The sequence below is a fragment of the Encephalitozoon intestinalis genome, chromosome II (assembly GCF_000146465.1).
Source record: "Encephalitozoon intestinalis ATCC 50506 chromosome II, complete sequence".
In the NCBI taxonomy this organism is placed as follows: Eukaryota; Fungi; Microsporidia; family Unikaryonidae; genus Encephalitozoon; species Encephalitozoon intestinalis.
Window position 1 is genome coordinate 1 of NC_014416.1, and position 20,779 is coordinate 20,779.

A 20,779-nucleotide genomic window follows, 5' to 3' on the forward strand; every position below is an offset into this window, starting at 1 on the left:
GGTTAGCCATGCCCTAATCTTATAATAGCAAGGTTGGAGTTAAGAAAAACTAAATTTATAACCCTCTAAGAAAATATAGATAGGAAATATCTTATTCTTTTAATTAGTATCCTAAACCGAAACTCTTTATTATTGCCTTTTCTGTATATTTCTCACACTCTCAAAGACACCTTTTCGTTCACTTTTAAATAACTTGTAAAACTAGTTAATGAAGTATATCAAATTCTACTTTGGGATCAGATTCTTACTGAAAAGCTTACTGGAATCTTTCCCCTTACTTCAACTCTTTCAATTTATTTTCACATAAGTTTTATTTCAATACGTCATCATTTCTTTTTAATATCTATGTAGAAATAGTCTTGAACAAAATATCTCCGTTGGGACGTACTTGCCATTTTAAATTAACGTCATAGTTGGCCTCTAAACTTCTATCCAATCAGGGAATGTTGATATTTAATAGAATTGTAAAATTTATTTGGTTATTCCATATTCAATTATATTCTCCTCTTTTATAAAATCAATTTCCAATCTTATTTACCTCCTGCTGATTATTTTAAATAAAAAAACTTTTTCACCCTTATAGGAACATATGAACATTCAAAAGACTCCTAAAGATTTATTTGATAACAAGAATGAAGAAAAAATCACTAAGAAACTCCATCCCGAATACGGTGTCTACTTTGGTGCTCTTGTATCCATTTTAATTCCTGCCATTATGATTTGCTTATTTGAAGAGGATACCATAAAAAAAAATCCATTTTTTATATCTCTAATGGTTGGTTTTTCATTTTTATATTCTATGATTCTAAATGTCTATACATTTATGAAAATTAGGAAGTGTGATTGGGAATCCTTAGAGACTTACTACTACATATCCAAATTCTTCCTTCTTTTATTTTCCATCATCTCTGCCCTTTCTCTCATTTCAATTCCCATGGGTGGTAACTTTCCTCGAAATGATCAGAAACTTTATACTTTTGGGTTCTTCCCGTGTATTGTATCGACTGCCTATTTGTTGTTTTTTAATCTTACACCGAAGTCCTCCCCATTTATGGGCCCAGTTACCGACATTTTTATTATTCTACTGTTTCTAACATATTCGATAGGAATTTGGCTTTGTGTTGCTCTTGAAAACTCTAATTTTTCTTTTTTAATTTACCTTGGAGTTCTCTTTCTTGCTCTTATTCCGTTGAAATTACTGAAAGATCAATATAATCCATGTAGAAAGGATGATAAAGCTTCTACATTGCAGAAGCAAATTCTCTTTATCCTTATATTGATTACTGCTGCAACCATCTACGGACTTTTACTATTCTTTGATTTGCATTCTCTCCCATTCTTTAACTTTAATGATTAGAAATAAGATAAGTTAATAAATATCAATAGTTTATTTATCATAATCTACTATGTCCAATATATGAAATATGAATATAACTCTATTTTTGCATGTGGTATCCCTTTAATGCATGGATAGTTCTACTCATAATATATTTATTTATTGATTCCCCTTTGCTTAATTGTTTAAATATAAAGTTCTCGCATATTCCATAATTTTTTGCTCAAAAAGTTCCATGTTCGATTCCCTTTCCGCCTTTTTGGAAATCATTGTTTCGCTTGTGTTCTCACTTCGTTTACAAGATTTACTACAGGCGTTCAGACTATACCAAAAAACTAAAAAAAGATGGTGAAAATAGAAGTTAATCCAAAAGTATTGTTGTGATTTCAATAACAATAGTACGGACATTATCGATATCAGCCCAAAGGTGAACGGCCCTCTTTAAGACAAGCATTTTAAGTTTTAAACAGATTCAATTACCTTAGAAGAAACAATTTTAATTAAAAATTAGAGCTCTTCTCTTCCTATTTCCTTCTCTTCCCCAGACTTTGCCGAGCTAAGGAATTCTTTTATTCCGTTGTCAAATTCCTGGAGTTTCTCTTCAATATGGATTCGGGGAGCTATCTCCTTGTGTTTTTCCAGCCACAATCTCGTTTTCTGAACATATTCAAGAGCATCCTTCTTGATATTTTCTGGAATTACCTCGACAAATTTAGGGCTCTCGGCCTGTTCCAGAGCATATTCCAACTTTTTAACTACTTCTCGTTTCTTCACAAGTTCCTGATTTTCCTCACTGTGGACTCTTTCTTCAAACCTCTCGATCTCCTCTGGGGTCATGTTGGCAACGGCAGAACTGAAATATGCATCCGCGGTTTTATCGGTTTGCAAATCCACAGCCTTCACATAAATCTTTCCGTGTGTGTTGATTTCCAATGTAACAGCAATTCTTGGGACACCCCGGGGTTGGTTCCCTGGAAGACCCAACTCAATATCTCCAATATGAACATTGTCTTTGAAGCTTTCTAAGCCCCCAAGAGCCACGCGGATCCTAACTTTTGTCTGGTTGTCTTGGGCCGTAGTGAATTCTTTTGTTCCTGTTGCCGGAAGAAGAGCACCCTTTGAAATAATGGCTTCAAAATGATCCTCCTCTGTACAGATTCCAAGCGAAAGGGGAACGCTATCAGCAGTTACAATCTGCTCGGACTCACTAAGCATGTTGAGCTCATTAGCTGTGTATAAGGCTGCACCTCTTGCAACTATTGTATCTGCATTAATACCTTCGTAGTGAATTTTATCTGCTCCAAAAATCTCTTCAACAATGTCAATTACTTTAGGGATTCTTGTCGACCCTCCTACAAGTAGTACCCTATTGATGAGATTCTTGTCGTATCCCTTATTGTCCTTTCCGTCTCCAGAAAGTAAGGAGTTCATAATACTTTTTATCTTGGAGTAGAAAGCCTCGTTCAGCTCGTTGAACTTTTCATTTGTAAGTTCCAAGGTAACTGACTTTTCTCCATCATAAATAAAATTCTTGGTGATCAAAGGATTTGCTTTCCTTCCTGGAGATTTGCGAACCTGGTCACAAAGATCCTTTTTCATTTCCTCGACAAGATTTCTCAATCTAAGCTTAACATTCTGGTTCTCCATAACATCGAACCCGGTTGTGCTCTTGATGTAAGCAGCAAAGTGTTTTGTAAGGTTATCATTGACATTTTCTCCTCCAAGGAAGTTATTTCCTTCATAGCACGGCACCATCATGAATCCTCCTGATGATTCAACAATGGAAACATCAAATGTACCTCCTCCAAGATCGAATACGCAGATATTCATGTCATCCACCTCCTCCTTAGTGGTGATTCCTTTTCTGATAAGATCATATGTATGGGCAAATGCTGCTGCAGATGGCTCCTTCCAGGTTAAGGGTGTGGGAAGTCCTGCCATTTCTGCTGCTTTGATGGTTGCTGCAACTTGGTTCGGATCAAAATAAGCTGGATAGGTAATGGTAAGCCCCTGAATCTTATAGTCCTTTAAAATTTGGTCCTTCAGCATGCGCAAGACATGGCTAGAAAGTTCTTCTGGGGTAACCGACTCATATCCGCTCTGGTTGGGCTCCTGGATCTTGTAAGCCACCCTCTTCTTTCCTCCAACATTTTCCACAAATATAGGGACAGATGCATTTCTCTTGATGTCCTCAACCTTCCTGTCGATGTTTGCAAGATCTTCAATTCCAATGCCTCTTTTGAAAGCATAGAAATAAGTGTTTGCATTTCCTTCGGAGTTGTACATCTGCAATCCAGCCCATCCTGCTACTGCCTCATACTTAGACTTCTTTCCATCTCCCTCAGGAAGCTTCTTGAAGAATACAACCGATGGATAGGTTTCCTCTCCACTGGGAGAGAGAACAAACCTTGTATCCTTTAAAGATGGGCTATATACAGATATGCAGCTATAGGTGGTTCCAAGGTCAATTCCAACTGCCACAGATTCTCTCAGATCAGCGTTTTCGGTTCCTGTACAAAAAATCGTTGCCAGAGACAACAACAAACCTCTAACTTGCATACCCCTATCTCTAGAGAAAAAATTTATACAAAATTCTTTCCAATTTTTACATGTTGAACCATCGGAAAACGAAGAGGCTTCCATATTAGGAAGTGCCCATGTAAACAAATTATACAATCCCGCCATTACAGAATAAAGCACAGTCTTGGATACCTTAAGGAATTATCTGCAGCCTTGGAGTTGATGCAGATATGCTCCGAAGACTCGATGTACTTAGCCCCGTAGATGAATCCATTTTCGAACACGTAGGGCTGATTGGAGTCGTCCATTTCTTCTCCGCTTCCCCGGCACAGTAAGATGCTTATCTCGTGTTTGTTGAACGGTACATCCTCTCTTAGTCGGAATGCCTTGCAGCATGCTGGGCAATTGTCATTTTCGGTATCGATGCATCGATATGTTTTGTATGCCATCATTCCATATTCTATTCGTTGCATAAGCCTAGACTTAGGTCCTCTTCTAAACAATTTCAGTGCACATCTTAGAAATTGCTCTGCAGTTTTGGTATGCCTTGAAAACGGATATTTTCTGAAGTTTGAGTTCGATACAAGAACAGGTAAGTACGACTTTATCTGTTCTGGAACTCTTTTAAACTCTTTATTGATGAACTCTAGAGCCTTATCGAATTCTTGTGCATGACACATCTCTATAAACTTTTCAACTTTCAGGTCGTTTTCAAGGGAAATCGCCTCTTCCCATTTTATGCTCCTAAGCTCCATCCTGTGCTCTCTGCAAAATGCTAGAGCATCTTCAAAAGATCCAGTCTCCACCTGGTTCCTGATCTCATAAATCCGCTTGTAAAAGTCTGAATCAGAATAACCTCCAATGGAGAATTTCCTAGCCATCAGCTCTGCAGTATCGAAGTATCCCATATGCTCAAAATGCTCCATAATGAACACATTGAGAACGTTCACCGGCTCTTTTCTGGCCACTATTGTTTTTGCGTTTTTTTCTATTTCGTCGATGTTCAATTTTATCACCTCCTTAAGCTTTTCAAGCTTTTGCATGTATTCTTCTCTGCTTATCCTTCCACATTTATACATCTGAAAGAGCCTTTCCATAAGCTTGCATGTTGTTCTGAGAATGTTTGATATTCTCGCCTCCTGGATTGTTGAGAGATCCATCAAAACAATTTGCTTTCTTTCAATATATACACATGTTGACATCCCACTCAAAAATCAAAGTGTTCTAAATTGGAAATCGGCGTATTTATTGGAATTAGCTCTAAAAGCCTAAGAGGAGAAGGTCTATTCAGCTAAAATCAACCTTGTGTAGCTTATTTGTAATTGAAAGATAAATGTTTTTGTTGAAAATCCTTCTTGGCCTTTTATCTACCAGGGCTTCTCCGTTCTTCTTCCAAGAATTACCATCCTTCCTATATCTTTTTAGAACAGAAGCATCCTTTACGCGACTGAACGTTAAAATAACCTGATCCTCTACAAAAACATCCATGACATTTGAATCACTAATTAAGTTCTCTTCGGCAGCTCCATCTTTCATTTCAAAGCTAAGTACTCCATCCCTAGGTAATGATACAAATAATGTATCACCAGAAATTCTAAAAGATGTAATTTTTTCCTCTCTTAAAATCCACTCTTCGGATTCTACTCTGAATATTCCACATTCATCAAGTAAGAAAATTCCATTTTTTGTCTCTTCAATTTGCCGAATATTTTGATTGATAAGGCTTTTTGTGATTCCAGGACCTATTACTTCGATAAGACTTCCATCCAAATATAAGAAAAGCTTTCCCTTGGAAAACACCATGTCTGCAGGTGTAGCCAGTGTTTCAACCGAGTTATACTTCCCTATCAATAACAACCCATCACTTTCTATCTTATAAACCTTGGCAGTTCTCCTCCCTTTTTCTCTTCTATGTTCTAATCCAATAATGAATCCTGATGAGTAGAAAAAATCAAATCCCTCGAGGTAAGCTATTCTTTGCATCTCTTCCTTTTCAAGGTCATATATAAAAATATAATCTCTCCTTACTGCAACTATAGAGTTTTTGGAGGAAAAAAGAAAATCCTCCTTCTGAAATACATAAGGCATCTTTACCTTGGTTTTCTTTATATTATGCTCAAAGATTTCCTTTCCAGGGATTTCTTCTTCTCTGTTCTCAAAGCCATTAAGAGACTTGCAGTATTCAAAGTTCGGAAGAGAAAATATCTGTTTTTTGGTACTCCCCACCTTCAAATCATATACCAAAAGGCAAAACACAGTCAAAATGTAAACATTACTCTCGTCTTGGACAAAATCTACAAGGTCTCCTTCAAATGTTGTTAGAAATGTCTTCTCATCTCTCTTAGTTTCTATTCGAACAAGCTTTCTGCTTGAACACACAACTAGAAGACTTTCAAGAGTAGTTATTATAATTCCGGTAATCGGACGAGCATGGTAATGGTACGATAGGCTTGACTTTCCCTTCAGGAAATTCAGAACATTCGCATCGTCTGTATATGCAATCATTCCATTCTTCACTGCAAGATACTTGATATTTACATCCCGAAGAACTTCTGAACTTCTTCTCTTTACAATATCAAACCTAATTAGGCTTTTATTACTACATATGTAGAAATCGACCCCGTCCCAGAAATAAGTTCCTGCTTCAAAATCAAACAGCATTTCCTGTTCCTCATTGATTCCTAAGTATCTGTCCATTTCTTGTACAAGATAAAAGAGTTGACCGTGATGCACATAAAAGTCAAAAGTCTTCTCGCTTGGAACTTCAACTTCATGAGCCGGATCTTCAAATAAATTTTCGTAGATAAATATCTTCTTCCTTGTCAAGAAGTAATATTTCCGATCAAACTCTCTGGCTACTTTAATCTTAAAGAACTTTCTTCTCCTTAATAATACAAGGTCCTTTTTACAATATTCCTCAATAGAATTCTCTCCTACTTTATAAACCACCTCTCCATTGATAAATATCTTTCTGTTATCCCCGTTTAATATCATAAGGGCCATAAAATTTTCAAGTTTCTTTATAAAATTGGAAAGCTAAGCCAGGGTTTCATTCCTAGAGCCCTCCTTTATCTTATCTCATACTTCCTTCCATTCTGCTCAAGATATCTCTGGAAAAAAGGCTGCTCCTTCAGGCTGATCATATCTTCTACATACTTCTTGGCTATAACAAACTGAACGCTCATTCTTGCAATTTCTGGAGACTCATAGATTTCGGTTCTTTCCAAGGTCTCATCAATGAGCTTTACAAATCTAATATCGTTTTCTACTGAGCCCTGGCTTAACACAAGCAGTATTTTGCTGATAGCTTCTTCTTTTATGGCTTCCTCATGCTCGATAAACCTTTGTTTCAGCAATCCCAGCAAGTTCTTAATTTTCAAATCTTCGTATTTCAGCATTACATCTTCTCTTTCCCTCATAACTTTGCTATGGAACTCAACTCCCCTTTCAGCTCCCTTCAGGATATTCAATCCAAGTCTATTGATAGAACATCCCACTTTTCTCTCCACATTTTTGGTATGATCACTATATTTACGGGACCGTTGGAAGCTCAGCAGCTTAGCCGCCATGTCTGTATTGTTATAAAGACAAGAGAGTAATGCAGAGACTCCTTTTTTATAGTGCTCTTCCTCTATGTTCTTGATAGGTTTTCCAACTTCGGACTCTAAAATACCCTTTTTCTTTGCATAAACAGCTTCTATATACCCAAAGCTCTGTTCTAATATCCATTCATGGAACTTTCGAAGTACCTTACATATTTCTAACTCCATAAAGATCCTTTTTTCTTTCTCCTCTACCTGAGAGTCAATATTTCGCTGGTAAAAAATCAAATCCCTATAATCTTTGAATCTATCTTCCACTTCTTTGCTAAGACTGGCCACTTGCAATGTCTTTTCCGTGTTTTCTAATGCGTTCTCGAGATACACAACAAGATCCATTCTACCATCCTTTCCACCTTCTAACTTATTTCAGAAGGTTTCAGAAAACACAAATGAAATTAGAAATCTCACCAAGAAACACAGCAGATATGCTGTTTGAGGAAGAACAAAAAATCAACCTTTATTTGCTTTTGTCTTTAGGGATTTCTCATTGTGAGATCTTCCGAGATCATATTCCTCCCCAAACTTCTGAAAATCTTCCTCCGAAAAAAACTTGACGACAAATAGCTGGGTTTTCTTTCTCTGTGCATCTGTTTCAACCGTGTCTTCAGTGGACATCCACATCCATCCGTTACTGACCTTTCCATGGGGCTGTGCCTTAAATCTCGGGTTGATAAAGTGGTTGCATCCAAGCCTACCAATCTGATCCCTAAAAACTGTTATCTTCACTAGATTACTTTTAGTGTGCATTCCAATAACCATCGTTCCCTCTGCACGCTCCTCAAGTGCCTTAGTCTCCTCAGAGAAGTAATAAAGCTTGCATCTTGCTTTAAACAGGACATCATCGCTCTGATTCTCCTCGAGATGTTTTCTTTGCTTTTCGACTACCTCCGTCACATCAATCTTGTCCTTTTCCTCTCCTCCCTTGGAATTGTCCTTCCGAGGAACTGTATTAGTTAGAAAGGGACTTTGCTGTGTTTTCTTAGTTTCAATTTTCTCCTTAGAATCCCCCAACGATGTTTCTTCTTTTGTATCACTCTGTAATTCCTCCTCTTTCTTACCAGAAACAGCTTCTATTCCCATCTGCTCTTCCTTTTTTTCTACCTCTGCCATTAGACTTTGGGGAAGGAATTTTGAACAAAAAAATACACAGTCTCAAACTAGAAATGATTTAATATGTTAGTGGCAGATCCCACCGGAAAAAAGCGAGAAATCTGTCGTCTTTAAGCGTATATCTCTTTTGAATCCATCTCTCCCATTGTCCACTTCTTCGAATTCTACCATGTCATTCAAGGGAGATCCGGCTGTGATAAACAGAGCATTGGCAATTATAGACTCAATCTTCATTGGCTCAGTCTCCGTGAATGTTGCCACATCGTTTGAGCACTCAGGATACTTCCTCTGAATAACGAGAGGTGTCTTCTGCCCTGCCAGAATAAAGTCCTCACTATATCCTTCAGACTCGCAGGTATAGAGAAGAATTATCGATGCCCCTGGCTTATCTCTAGCTGCTTGAACCAGATCGTATTGGAATCGGCTTGTGTCCTTTCCACATTTATCCAAGTCGATCTCGGGAGATGTCATTCCACTAACACTCCAGTCGAAGTGAAACTTTCGTTTGTCTGTGCTTGCCCTATCTGCATATACATGTTCATTCATCTTCTGCTCCAGCTCCTCAGCAACACTTCCCACAATGTCTTCAATACTTCTACCTTTATCAAGAAACTTCCTTCTCCCAGCTTCAGAAATGTACACCTCTACTGGAACTCTCCTGATACCTATTCCCTGCGAGCAAATCGCCAGGCCCATCAGAAGGATCAGGAAGTGCTTATTACCAAACATGCATTCCTTAGAAAGGATGTATTTATTTCCAAATCTGAAACTTACTTGAGGCATTGATGTTTCACGACCACCCTAAACTTGGATCCAGGAAATCAAATAGGTGTCTTTTCCTCTCATATTAATAGCAGAAGACCTAAGGTCTCTCTTTTTTAAAATTATCAAAGAGTCTCTTTCTTGCTCGATCGCTGCACTCGTTAGGTATCCACTCTGAAACTAACGAAAACAAGACTAAAACCAAGCGTTAATGGATAAACAATGAAGATTCTTCTTCTATCTCCTCTTGTGCTTGCACATGTAATCAATTTGGTTATTCTTTATGAAAAGACAGGGCTTAAGGAGGTCAAGGAGATGTACCACTATGTGGTCGAAAGATTGTTGGACAAGTTCAATGAGCATCTGCAACGAAGAGGAATAAGAATTAGTCTGATGGACTTTCTGGCATACGACGATTACCTTGTCAAACCTGGGTATCAGGATATATCGATTATGGGTGGAGAGGAGAGTCTTGATGCAAGAATCGAAGCATTGAACGGAATCCCCACTAATGTTATTCTCGTTGCCTCAGCAAGTCCCGAAGAAGAACGGGAAAAATTTATACCAAACTCTCCGTGCACAAGCCGGTTTATTAGCAATATGGTTTCCAACGACATCGTTGACGACGAGTTACTTACCAAAATCATATATGCAGTCCTCGACTGGATGAGGGGCCTTTTTAAGGTGGAGGTTCCAAGTCCTGTAAAGGAGAGAAGCCCTGAAGTCTTTGACAAATTTGCAAAAGATGTTACTACACCCGAGTTTATAGAAAACTTGAAGCAATGCACAAAAGAAACAAGAGACAAGTTCGAGAAGTTTATCCGAGCAATGAACTGGGATGAAGAAAAAATGCTTAGCTTGAGAATGATGTCTGAAAAGACTGACCATTCCCAAAACGAAGGAGTTGAAATATCAAGTCCTTTGAAGTGGGTCCTATCCAAGTCAGAAAAGAAAACCAAAGATACTGAAACCGATCACCAATGCTCGGAAGAAAATAAATCAAAGAAAGAACATTCGGAATCATCTTCCGAAGACGAAGATTCCTCCTCCAAGAATGATAAAAAGAAGCCAACTAAATCCCATAAACCTAAAGAAGTACCTTCTAAAAGGATAAAGAAGATTTTGTCAAGAAAGGAAGAGTCAGATGACTTTACAGACTTAGAAGAGACAGACAAAAAAGAAAGAGACAAGGAATATGAAAAAAGCCAAGGTAATGGCTCTCTAAGATACCTAGATAAGAATACAAACCTCCACAATATGCGAAGGTTGAAAGAAGACGAAGAAACACTAATGGAAGAGAAGATCAGGGAGGAACTCCAAAAAATCATCTCTCATGAGCCCCACAATACAAAAAAAAAATTTGAAGACTCCATCTTTACTGGAATTCCTCCTTATAGTGATGAAGAAGCAAGAAATGGCCCATCCAGAATACTATTTTCAAGTAGAGCTACCCCAGTAAAAGGGACATCAAGGCTTAATAGAAGCTTATCATACGGAAGAATCCCATACAGAGGCGGCTAATGGAAAATTGAAATCTTGTTTCACAACCTTCGTTACTTTATTAAAAATAGAATGTGATTCCAGGTGTATCCCCTTTCAAATATCTCCTTAAAGATCTGAAACATATGTTTTCTTGTTAGATGTGTTGTTCACGATCTTTTGTTTCAAAGGTTGTATAATAAATCGAACAATGATTTCAGAGAGAAATAGATGAAGTCGAGGCTGCTAGTATTTGCATGCTTTGTCTTCCTTGTTTATGCAAGAGAACCATTAAAGATAGGTTTTTTAGAAGGGATCTTTGGGAAAAAATCATCAGATAAAGAAACTGGAAAGGGTAATGGAGGAGGAGGTGGTCCATTACCTCCCAATCCCGATGAGGAAGAAGCTATAAGAAAGTTAAGACTCCAAGCTTTAATGTTGGGTACAGAGGTCGAAGATCTAGGCAAAATCATAAATCAGCAATCTAGGGAATTGGAACAAAGAAGGGAGGAAGAAGGAGAAAAACTAAAAAATAGTTCTCAAGGAGTGATACAGGCGTCAGAAAACATTAAAAGCATTAACGAAGAAAGTAAAAAAGGTCGGAGAAAAATTCGTAGACTTCAAAAGAGGATTAAACCACATACATCAGCTATAGAAAAAATAATTAATGATGAAGAAGGTGGAGAAGACAGAGATGATGATGATAACGATGATGATGATGACGATGATGATGACGATGACGATGACGATGACAAAAAGAAAAAGAAAAGCAAAAAGAAAAGCAAAAAGAAAAACAAAAAGAAAGATGGTAAAAATAAGCCCAAATCAGGAGGACTAAGAGGATTGTTAGGGTTAGGAAAGAAAGGACAAAAGGATTGATTTCTAACTATAGAATGGGGAATAAAGTCGTTGCAATATATACGGTTATCTTATTTGAAAGTGTTTTGTAAGTTTCGATTAATATTTAAAACAAGTACCGAAACATTCGAAATAAATTGGACCCAAAGCAGGTAAACAAATGAGATGTCTTCCTCATCTGTTTCTTACAACATTTTTTCGTATATACACCATGAACCTTTCCCATGAAAATCTTTTAGAGAAGGAGAGTGTGAAAAATGCTGTTTCAAGACTAAGTGGAATGATAGTTAACAAAGGTAGTAATCTTTTGAATGGCTATTCCAAATCCCTTTATCTTTCCAAGGCAAAGGAGGAGGAAAGTGAGGAAGAATCATCAAAAGATGATAGTAGTAGTGACTCGGAGGAAGAAAAAGATGACAGCGAGAAAGAGGAGGATAATGAAAGTGATGATGACGATGAAGATGAAGATGAAGATAGTTCTTCCGGTTCTTCTGGGGGAAAAAAGGATCTTGGAAAAGCCGCCCTAGAGGGAGCTCTGACTGGACTAGGTGATACACCACAAGGAAAAATGGTTAATAATGTTAGAAAATTATTCCCATTTGGATAGAAGATACTTAGAGTCAAACACCTTCACCCAAACTTCTGAAACTAATAAATCATTTATCTTTCATTCTGATCTTAAATCTATTATAAAACCCGGCATAATAATGGGAGAATTCACATGTTTCGATTTTGTTAGAAACCTGAAACCAAATAAGAATAAAATGAACTATTCGATGATAATCCAATGAAGAAAGGCATCATAGCGCTCTGCGCTCTTGCCGTTTCCGATGCAAAAAGCCTTCACTTCCCTCACGAGAAGGAAAGTAGCAAATCTCGTAAGGAAATCAGCAGGATGGAAGCCTCTAGTTTAATCTCTAGTTTGGACAAGGGAGGTTATCTACTTCCAATGTCATCTTATGCTAAGGGAAAAGATAATAATTCCGAGTCTGATTCCTCCGAGGGGAAGAAGGAGAAGGAGAAGAAGGAAAAGAAGAAGAAGAAGAAAAAGAAGAAGAAGAAGAAAAAGAAGGAAAAAGAAAAGGAAAAAGAAGAGGAAGAAGGTGAGGGTGAAAAGAGAAAGAAGGACGATAGTAAAGAAGACGATGATGAAGAAGAAGAAGAAGAAAAAAAAAAAAAAAAGCATAAAAAAAAGAAGGACGATGATTAATATTTTAGAACCAAAGCCTCAACGGAGAGATGGCTTGAATTCAATAAACATATACGGAGGGATTAGGATTACTATTAAATTTCTGCGGATTCCAAATGTGCTTCTACTTAAGTTTTATATTTTAATCTGATACCTATGGATGAGATTTATTCTGGATACTCCACCAGGAAAAGTCACTGAATGAATGATCTATAAATGGGATTGTCTTAGCGGACAGATATGGAAACATGCTATCCACAAAATCATTCATTGTCCTGTATGTACCGGATAATGTTTTTACCAATTCCACATACAACTCTCCTTTGTGGTTGATTGTAAAGATCCTTGAGAGAGGAATTTCCATGGCCTTGTAAGTAATCACGTCTGTGATTTTATTGCCAAACCCTGCAACAAATGGGTTTGAGTCGCAGAAAAGACCTTGAATTGTTTTTAGGCATGCTATTTTGAAATCCTCCGGTCTTCTTATTATCAGTTCCCTATATAGTGCAGCAAATACGCCATCGGGAGACAAAATTACGGGGCCGTCGGGGAGTTTGTATCCGTCTTGACAAACGTTTTTGAGGTATGACTTTGTGGAGAATGATTGGCCCAAAGATCTGGCAGTCAGATAGACTATTTTATATCCATTCCTGACTATTTTTGTGTATAAAGAAGCCACACCATGGTGAGTCCAGTCCTTACCTATCATTCCATAGAGATGGCCCCACACATCACTTTTTGTTATTGTTCCATCAATATCTGAGACAATTATTTTTGCATCATCTTTCCACAGGTAGATGTTTCCCTCCAAGTGCTTATTTAGGCCGCTAATTTTGAAGACTGCTTGGTTTTTTCCCTCTTTCAGGTTTAGCATCTTCAGCTCTTCCGAGTCCAGCTTCAGGGAAAAGGACACATCTCTTTTGATGATTTTCTTTGTTCCAAATATGTTCCATCCAAGATGCTTATTGTGTTCATTCTCAAGAATTTTCATGATCCTCTTTGCCTTATTGATCCTTGAGCCCTGGATTTCAAAGAAGATCTTGCAGAATATGTCGTATGGTAGGTAGAAGCGAAAGCTGCATTTTTTGCATCCTTGAACTCTCACCACCAGGTTTTCTATGTTTCTTATTTCCTGAACCAGGAAAGAGTTGAATGTATGATCTAAGGATTCCTGTATCTTTTTGTTGTAGCAAAGGGAGAATGATATGCTTGCACCTACGCATCCTTTGGTGTTTCCATCGCATGTTTTGTCGTTAAAGGGAGGATATAGATGCAGTCCGACAATAAGATGAAGAACAGAGCGATATCTTCCTATCAAAAAGTCAAAGTGTTCGGTAGAGTTGATTAGATTTCCGAACTTGACGAATTTCTTTTCGAAGTCGTGGTAAGAATCCTTATATTCTCTTTGGTGCAAAAATTGGCCATACATCCTTTTCTTGAGGTTCTCTGCTCGCTCGCTTCTTAAGTACTTTTTAAACTCGATGTCCTCGATGTTGAAGTTCTTTTCTTTGAACTTTGCCAGAAAATCAAAGTTCAGAGTGCTGAGATCGGAGGCATTTCCCAAAGAAAGCTGCTCAAGTCTTTTACTAAGGATCATCTCATCGTCGGAGTCGAACATAGTGGAAAGTTTCTTGTTATACTCGAGTATAATGTCGTAGTCCATTCCAAGATCATCTTCGGTATCTTTTTCAAAGAACAGCTCTCCTTGGCTTGTTATAGACATTACAATATCGCACATCTTCCCATTTATGAACAAATGAACTGTTTGGTTATTGACTCCGTAGAAGTAGAGCCTTCCAAATCGTAGTTGAAACTCTGTGCACCTCAAGATTCCGTCTCTGCCCTCAACAACAATAACATCATTAACTCCGCTTAATGTTATTGGATTAATGTTGTTGTACAACCCAGAGACGGAGGTTATAAGTTTATGAACTATCCCCATATTCTAGGGCTTTCTTTTCTATTGATTTATCTGCCGAGGAAACATTGCCCGATCCTCTGTCCACCGCACATAGGACCTTGCTTGCCATAAGATATGGCCTACACCTTTCTCTTGTGCTAAGAGTAACCTGTATGTCTTTGCTTTTATTTCCCAGCCCATTAAATGGAAGAAGATGGGCCGAGACTAGCCAAGATGAGGCAGGCTTATAAGCGAGCCATACAAGAGATCCTTAAGGAAAAAGAGAAGATAAAAGAAATACTTATTGACCCAAACACCTCTGCCGAGGATTCTTTTTTTTTAAACAGCTCTAAGGCTACCAACACATCTCGAGGAAATCCTGAGAGGGATACCGAGGCAATCTCGAAAGCAATTGAAAATGTTTTTCAAGATCTCAAGTCAAGGCTATCTAGTATCTTTAAAAAGAAGCTGGAGGTTAATGATATTGAGAATAAGCTCAACCGGCTGGACAGAGATGTTCTTGAAAATAGAACCAGCTTCCGAGATGTAACTTCTAAGGAATACATCAAAGAGATTTTTGAATCGTACCTTGTTGACACCAAGGTTAAGTACATAGACTACATTGAGGAAACCAAAAAGGAAGCTTTGGAGAGAATAAAGATACTAAAAGGCGAACTTGAAAAGGCCACAGAAGAATTAAGGTTGTTGAGGGAGAGAAATGTTCTTTTTGATAATGCATACAGCGATATGATTACCAAATTCACAGAGGCTGTGAAGAACGGAAACAATCGATGAGAAAACGGACTTTAAACCAATGGAAATAAAATTTAGTTGAAGGTAGTTCTTATACTCTTGTTAAACTTCTATACTCCTCAGCATAACAATTTTTGCCTGAACTTACTTTCTTAATATGTCTAGTACTACCTTTTTGATATCGTTAAAACCTTCATGAACTCTCATATTACAAAACACAATAAGCTTCTTTTTAGGTCTTATCTTATTCTTAGTTATCTCCTTCTTCAACGCTTCATCATATAAGTGAATTGTCTCTTCGCATTGACTTACATATATGAATATATGAGTACTTGTTTCTAGGACTTTTATATCGGTGTCGAATCCAGACACTTTGGTCGAAAAGTCCATATATGCAGTCCTTCCGTCTCCTGTGTCCATCACCTTTTCAAATAGCTTTCTTTAATCTTGAATTCATCTCATACATAATTCTTGGGTTTCAACCTAAAACCAACTCGAAAAATTAAAGAAGAAAAATCATTGGTGTTTCACAGACTTTTCCTTTGATTTGGATGGAGGCTCACTATCCTCTAAAAGGTAGTACGGATATAGAAATACCATCCATGCAAGGGTAAATAGGGAAAGAAAGGTTTCTACAAGAACTCTGTGAATAGGATATATCCCACAGAATCCCAGGCACACAAAAAACAATCCCTCAGCCAAGAATGATGCTGCTATTGAGGAATAGAACTCTACCATAGTTATTTTCCTTGAAGCAATTAGCCTGGTTGCACCGAGCACTAGTGCAAAATATGTGTGCATAGACCCTGAATCTAGATGTCTACTGATGCTGAGATGATTCTTGTACTTTATAAAAATGTATATAGTCTTAGACATTGTGTAAATAAACAACCATTTAGGCAGTAATCCCGGTTTGTTTTTCATTGATTGGGGTTAATATTAGATAGAATTTGACAGGTCTATGCCCTTATGGACAATTATAATAGAAATGTGCTCCTTGTAAACGAAGAGGACAAAATAGTCGGTATAGGAAAGGCACTTAAAACTCACTTCGGAAGACATCTAATGCTTCACCGTGCATTTAGTGTGTTTTTATTCAATTCGAGAAATGAGCTTTTGGTCCAAAGAAGGGCTGATGAAAAGCTTCTCTTCCCAGGTAGATGGACAAACAGTGTATGCTCTCATCCTTTTGTCAACGATCTTTCCTTCACTGATCCTATTCTTGATGTCAAGGTCCATGCAATCAAACGAATAGAGCATGAGCTGGGAATAAGAGGTATATCTATAGACAACCTAAAATTTGTTTCTCGTGTTGTTTATAAAGCAGCACCAACCGAAAAGTACGGAAAGGTTTTACTTGGGAATCCAACCACACAGAAAATTGTAAGATTTTCAGATCCCGAAAGTATTCATGATGAGCCTTACTCTTCCAGCGATTTTTATGAATGGGAAGTCGATTATGTCATTCTTTGCGTATCTGATGCATCCCCCTGCCCAAATCCCAAAGAGGTTTCCGAAACGAAATACGTCTCCAAGGAAGAGTTTCAAAAGATGATTGCTGAAGACTTCGTGTCTCCCTGGCTAGATGAAATATCGAAGCTAATTGATGTGTTTGATATTGTAAAATTATGTTTTCCAACTGATTTCTAAGATAATTATGGATAAAACTCTGTCCCAGAAATGGTCCAGCGGCCTTTAAAAAATGTCAAACTTCACAAGAAGCCTACAAAGTACAAGAGAGTACTTAAAAAAATAACAAGTGAGAGTGATATAATAACAAGAGAAATCAACAAAGGAATAGTAGAAAAATATATGTCTTTGTATAAAAAGAAAGGAAAGAAAAATTCCGATGTTAGATAATTTCTTCTCCAAAAAGATAGAAAGGAACAAAGAACAAATAAAAGGATTTCTTTATTTCAATGTAAGTAATGCTTCTTAATGTTCTATAAATTATCTTGATTGCTTTCCTCTCTCGCCTTTCGTCTTCTTTCGGCTCCTTCATATGATTCGTGGATTCTCTTGAGTGTATTTTTTAATGGCTTGGGAAGGAACCTATGCCTAGATATTCTGCTTATTTCATGAACTTCCTTGTATTTCTCCTTTAGAACCTCGGAGTATCTAAAGGCGTCTTTTTCTTTTCTACTCAATGGACCTAACTTTTTCGAAGCATGGCTCTTCCACAGTCTTATCGATCCTTCATCACTCCCTGACACAATAAATTGAGAGTCGTGGGAATACTCTACACCAAATACATTATGCATTCGTCTGTTATAGTAGGTGTCTCTACTTTTTCTTTCGTTAATTCCAAAAATCCTTATTGTCTTGTCAAAACTTCCAGATGCTATCTCGGTCCCAAGTGGATTGAATGACACTGAAACAACCGCATTTCCATGGCCCCTGTATATTCCCTTTGGTTCATCCAGATACCTTATGTCATGTAAATAGATGCAGAAATCTTCATCCGCCGATGCAAATATATGCCCATCCATCGGACTAAACGATATATCATTAGTCTTATTTCCCACCGATACAGAGTAGGCTATCTTTCCAACCCTAGAATCAAACAGAGAAAGACCTCCCTGCTCCCCAACCCCTATTATATTCTTTATCACTGGGCTTGTACTTATGCATAAAGGATACTTTGTGCTTATTTTCTGCTTCGAGAACTCTCTTTCAATATCAAATATTTCTATTCCTCCAGAAGTTCCCACATTAAGTGTCTCCATAATGTCTAGGCCTAGCACTTCTGAATTGCAGGAATATGCTTGTGAACTCCCTAGTTTTTTAACCTGCTTTCCCTGCCCCGCATATACATTTCCCTCCGTGTCCATTCCAAGACCTTTGATGGAGCAATGGCATTCAAATCTTTCAATAAGACTCCTCTCCTCCATGTCCCACAATACCACCTGGTTATCAAAGCTTCCAGATGCAAACAAGGACCGACGAGGATGCCTTGTAAGAACATGTATCCCCTCTTTATGATAAGATAGCGCTGCAACAAATGGCTTACTTAGCATCCTTTCAATCTTAGTTGCATTGAGCGCCCTTACAAACTCCCTTTCCCTCATGAATGGATGATAAGTCTCGTCCTTGGAAAAGCTCACATACTGAACGTCTTTTTTTCTTTCCTTACAGATTTCTTCCGGTTTGTGGTATATGGTATTGATTTTCATGACAGGGCTGGGGCTTCAGAGAAATTCATATTGGCATTTATCCCATAGATGACATGCAAATTGTTCGTAAGTAATTTTCCCGAAAGCTATTCGGAAGAGAGCATAGGCTTAATTTTTAGTCCTTTTGGAGAGATCAAATCCATTAAGATTCTTCGCGAGCCTAGACTGTTTTCAATTGTTGAGTTCCAGGAACTTCAGGATGCCAAGGCCGCGATCGATTCTTTAAATGGAAGAAAGCTTCATTCACAAGGTTTGTTATTGCATGTGGAGATGGCTTTTGAAAGAAGAAAGAGGGTGGTGGTATCTGGAATTCCCCCAGATTCATCTAAAGAAGAACTTCAGAGATTTTTTGAATATTATGGATCTGTGGAAAATATCACACATTCAGATGCCATGCGAACAGTCTTTATTGACTTTTCATCGCATGAGGATGCCGAAAGCTTTCTTGAGCTTAACCAAAAGATAAGTTTTGGAAAGGAAAGAGACAAACTCAGCATCAAACCCTTTACTAAGAAAGAGTGCAAAGATAATACTTCCAGTCCAGAAAGAAGTCTTTTTATATACAATCTCCCTGCAAAAATAACTAAAACGGACCTCGACGGTCTGTTTGCGAGGTTTGGAGAAGTGAAATCTCTAGGAGTGTTAAGCGGAGGAAAAGCATTTGTCAACTATGAAAGAGAGCTGTCTGCCTTAAAAGCTATTCGTCACATGGATGGCAAGAATGTAGGGGGAAAAAAGATCAGGATAATCCTTAAGTCCATGAAGAAAGGCCTTTTTAGAGGACCTATCTAGAATGGAACAGATGTTACATGCTTTCAAAGATGTGTTGGTAATCTCTGGAGGCTTTTCATGCTTAAATTTTCTGTTTAATTACTCTTTCATATGCCAGCCGGGGTATTTACATTAGGATCACAGGAATCCATTCCATTATCACTCTCGCCGATCATCTCCCCAGGATAAGCACTCTTGAACCCGGAATCCAGGCCTTTTTTGGGAAAAGGAGCTTCATACTCTCCAAATCGGGGCGGTGTGTGATGCTTTTCGTTTAAGTAGTAATATCCATAGGATTGGGGATAGACAATGGATGCAGAGGAGTAACTTCTAAACCCGTTGTCTATTTCTCCCTTCTCTACGTAGTGATATGGAACATTATACTGATCGGGAATCTCCCTAGTATAGAATCTAGAATATCTATTGGAAAGTATTTTCTCATTAAACTCGCTTTGGCAATCTCTTTCTTCGTTACTTCTAGGGTGTCCTCTCCTACTTTTAGCATACGATAAGCACCCATCACAGAGATAGCCAGGCGTGTTCTTGGACTCCGAAGTAAAAAAGGAGATATTACAGGATACACATACAATCCTTTCATGACCACCCTTTAAGGCTTTTGTTCTTCCTCCAGCAGTAATGGTGTATGGTCTTGTCCTGCCGTGAAGCTTCTGATAAAGCCCGCATGCATTGCATAAGAGCGATTTCCCTTGGTCTCCTCTTCTCCACGATGGAGTGCTTGTAGTTGCACAGTTGGAGCATATTCTTTGCTTTGCTTTTCTTTTAAGTTCTTTTGCAATCTTGGGCATCTCCATCGATCCATACTCTGAAATCAATTCCTGGTACTTCCCTTTTCTATCATTGAATCTATCTAGATTTTGAGATATTTGTGCGTTTGTGGTGTAATTATTTGTTTCATTAAGACTCTGTAAAGAAGAATTACAAGGGTCTTCCCCTCCATGCCTTAATTCTTCTACATCAAAAGCCTTCTTATCATATCCTTTTATATCTTCCATTTCTACATTCATGTCGTCTTTGTGAAAAGACTTCTTCTGCTCTTCATCTCGGAAGTCTTTAGTCCATGTATCTTCTATCTGTTTTTGGCCCCCACTTTCTTTGTTCACACATCCCATTGTTTTGTTTTCAAAGTGCTATTTTATAGTGAAATTTTTATAAGTAGCCTTATATTGCAAAATTAATATATTTCCGATTTAATCTTTGATATATTTGACAATTACACAAGATCTAATCTTGTACTCACAATTCATGTGCAGAAATATTTATAGTCTTTCTAATGAATATATCTGAATCTTATATTATGTAATATCT

At 37.8% G+C, this 20,779-nt stretch overlaps 20 protein-coding genes across 20 annotated transcripts; 9 read left to right on the forward strand and 11 right to left on the reverse strand.

Annotated features, from left to right (window-relative positions):
- Positions 1-589: 589 nt before the first annotated feature.
- Eint_020010 (uncharacterized protein) lies at positions 590-1,357 on the forward strand (the record flags this gene model as incomplete). Its single annotated transcript, XM_003072316.1, has 1 exon — positions 590-1,357. One exon carries the CDS (start codon positions 590-592, stop codon positions 1,355-1,357), a length of 768 nt encoding a protein of 255 aa, XP_003072362.1.
- Positions 1,358-1,843: 486 nt separating this feature from the next.
- Eint_020020 (DnaK-like protein) lies at positions 1,844-3,895 on the reverse strand (the record flags this gene model as incomplete). Its single annotated transcript, XM_003072317.1, has 1 exon — positions 1,844-3,895. One exon carries the CDS (start codon positions 3,893-3,895, stop codon positions 1,844-1,846), a length of 2,052 nt encoding a protein of 683 aa, XP_003072363.1.
- A 125-nt stretch (positions 3,896-4,020) lies between these two features.
- Eint_020030 (uncharacterized protein) lies at positions 4,021-5,016 on the reverse strand (the record flags this gene model as incomplete). The annotated part of the gene is made up of 1 exon (XM_003072318.2): positions 4,021-5,016. One exon carries the CDS (start codon positions 5,014-5,016, stop codon positions 4,021-4,023), a length of 996 nt encoding a protein of 331 aa, XP_003072364.2.
- Positions 5,017-5,143: 127 nt separating this feature from the next.
- On the reverse strand, positions 5,144-6,850 carry Eint_020040 (uncharacterized protein; the record flags this gene model as incomplete). Its single annotated transcript, XM_003072319.2, has 1 exon — positions 5,144-6,850. The coding sequence occupies one exon, from the start codon at positions 6,848-6,850 to the stop codon at positions 5,144-5,146; it is 1,707 nt and encodes a 568-aa protein (XP_003072365.2).
- A 74-nt stretch (positions 6,851-6,924) lies between these two features.
- Eint_020050 (uncharacterized protein) lies at positions 6,925-7,794 on the reverse strand (the record flags this gene model as incomplete). The annotated part of the gene is made up of 1 exon (XM_003072320.1): positions 6,925-7,794. The coding sequence occupies one exon, from the start codon at positions 7,792-7,794 to the stop codon at positions 6,925-6,927; it is 870 nt and encodes a 289-aa protein (XP_003072366.1).
- A 114-nt stretch (positions 7,795-7,908) lies between these two features.
- Eint_020060 (Ran GTPase activating protein) lies at positions 7,909-8,568 on the reverse strand (the record flags this gene model as incomplete). The annotated part of the gene is made up of 1 exon (XM_003072321.1): positions 7,909-8,568. One exon carries the CDS (start codon positions 8,566-8,568, stop codon positions 7,909-7,911), a length of 660 nt encoding a protein of 219 aa, XP_003072367.1.
- Positions 8,569-8,634: 66 nt separating this feature from the next.
- Eint_020070 (uncharacterized protein) lies at positions 8,635-9,297 on the reverse strand (the record flags this gene model as incomplete). The annotated part of the gene is made up of 1 exon (XM_003072322.2): positions 8,635-9,297. The coding sequence occupies one exon, from the start codon at positions 9,295-9,297 to the stop codon at positions 8,635-8,637; it is 663 nt and encodes a 220-aa protein (XP_003072368.2).
- A 255-nt stretch (positions 9,298-9,552) lies between these two features.
- On the forward strand, positions 9,553-10,851 carry Eint_020080 (uncharacterized protein; the record flags this gene model as incomplete). The annotated part of the gene is made up of 1 exon (XM_003072323.1): positions 9,553-10,851. One exon carries the CDS (start codon positions 9,553-9,555, stop codon positions 10,849-10,851), a length of 1,299 nt encoding a protein of 432 aa, XP_003072369.1.
- Positions 10,852-11,040: 189 nt separating this feature from the next.
- Positions 11,041-11,688, forward strand: Eint_020090 (uncharacterized protein; the record flags this gene model as incomplete). Its single annotated transcript, XM_003072324.1, has 1 exon — positions 11,041-11,688. The coding sequence occupies one exon, from the start codon at positions 11,041-11,043 to the stop codon at positions 11,686-11,688; it is 648 nt and encodes a 215-aa protein (XP_003072370.1).
- Positions 11,689-11,827: 139 nt separating this feature from the next.
- Eint_020100 (uncharacterized protein) lies at positions 11,828-12,274 on the forward strand (the record flags this gene model as incomplete). The annotated part of the gene is made up of 1 exon (XM_003072325.2): positions 11,828-12,274. The coding sequence occupies one exon, from the start codon at positions 11,828-11,830 to the stop codon at positions 12,272-12,274; it is 447 nt and encodes a 148-aa protein (XP_003072371.2).
- Positions 12,275-12,454: 180 nt separating this feature from the next.
- On the forward strand, positions 12,455-12,877 carry Eint_020110 (uncharacterized protein; the record flags this gene model as incomplete). The annotated part of the gene is made up of 1 exon (XM_003072326.1): positions 12,455-12,877. One exon carries the CDS (start codon positions 12,455-12,457, stop codon positions 12,875-12,877), a length of 423 nt encoding a protein of 140 aa, XP_003072372.1.
- Positions 12,878-13,010: 133 nt separating this feature from the next.
- Eint_020120 (plasmid maintenance protein) lies at positions 13,011-14,798 on the reverse strand (the record flags this gene model as incomplete). Its single annotated transcript, XM_003072327.1, has 1 exon — positions 13,011-14,798. The coding sequence occupies one exon, from the start codon at positions 14,796-14,798 to the stop codon at positions 13,011-13,013; it is 1,788 nt and encodes a 595-aa protein (XP_003072373.1).
- Positions 14,799-14,960: 162 nt separating this feature from the next.
- Eint_020130 (uncharacterized protein) lies at positions 14,961-15,551 on the forward strand (the record flags this gene model as incomplete). Its single annotated transcript, XM_003072328.1, has 1 exon — positions 14,961-15,551. One exon carries the CDS (start codon positions 14,961-14,963, stop codon positions 15,549-15,551), a length of 591 nt encoding a protein of 196 aa, XP_003072374.1.
- Positions 15,552-15,653: 102 nt separating this feature from the next.
- On the reverse strand, positions 15,654-15,929 carry Eint_020135 (uncharacterized protein; the record flags this gene model as incomplete). The annotated part of the gene is made up of 1 exon (XM_009163554.1): positions 15,654-15,929. The coding sequence occupies one exon, from the start codon at positions 15,927-15,929 to the stop codon at positions 15,654-15,656; it is 276 nt and encodes a 91-aa protein (XP_009161818.1).
- A 96-nt stretch (positions 15,930-16,025) lies between these two features.
- Positions 16,026-16,433, reverse strand: Eint_020140 (uncharacterized protein; the record flags this gene model as incomplete). Its single annotated transcript, XM_003072329.1, has 1 exon — positions 16,026-16,433. One exon carries the CDS (start codon positions 16,431-16,433, stop codon positions 16,026-16,028), a length of 408 nt encoding a protein of 135 aa, XP_003072375.1.
- Positions 16,434-16,478: 45 nt separating this feature from the next.
- Eint_020150 (isopentenyl-diphosphate-delta-isomerase II) lies at positions 16,479-17,159 on the forward strand (the record flags this gene model as incomplete). Its single annotated transcript, XM_003072330.1, has 1 exon — positions 16,479-17,159. One exon carries the CDS (start codon positions 16,479-16,481, stop codon positions 17,157-17,159), a length of 681 nt encoding a protein of 226 aa, XP_003072376.1.
- A 30-nt stretch (positions 17,160-17,189) lies between these two features.
- Positions 17,190-17,369, forward strand: Eint_020155 (uncharacterized protein; the record flags this gene model as incomplete). The annotated part of the gene is made up of 1 exon (XM_009163555.1): positions 17,190-17,369. One exon carries the CDS (start codon positions 17,190-17,192, stop codon positions 17,367-17,369), a length of 180 nt encoding a protein of 59 aa, XP_009161819.1.
- An 83-nt stretch (positions 17,370-17,452) lies between these two features.
- Positions 17,453-18,682, reverse strand: Eint_020160 (WD40 repeat-containing protein; the record flags this gene model as incomplete). The annotated part of the gene is made up of 1 exon (XM_003072331.1): positions 17,453-18,682. The coding sequence occupies one exon, from the start codon at positions 18,680-18,682 to the stop codon at positions 17,453-17,455; it is 1,230 nt and encodes a 409-aa protein (XP_003072377.1).
- A 48-nt stretch (positions 18,683-18,730) lies between these two features.
- Positions 18,731-19,474, forward strand: Eint_020170 (putative polyadenylate-binding-like RNA-binding protein; the record flags this gene model as incomplete). The annotated part of the gene is made up of 1 exon (XM_003072332.1): positions 18,731-19,474. The coding sequence occupies one exon, from the start codon at positions 18,731-18,733 to the stop codon at positions 19,472-19,474; it is 744 nt and encodes a 247-aa protein (XP_003072378.1).
- Positions 19,475-19,560: 86 nt separating this feature from the next.
- Positions 19,561-20,583, reverse strand: Eint_020180 (GATA zinc finger transcription factor 3; the record flags this gene model as incomplete). The annotated part of the gene is made up of 1 exon (XM_003072333.1): positions 19,561-20,583. The coding sequence occupies one exon, from the start codon at positions 20,581-20,583 to the stop codon at positions 19,561-19,563; it is 1,023 nt and encodes a 340-aa protein (XP_003072379.1).
- Between the last annotated feature and the right edge of the window lie 196 nt (positions 20,584-20,779).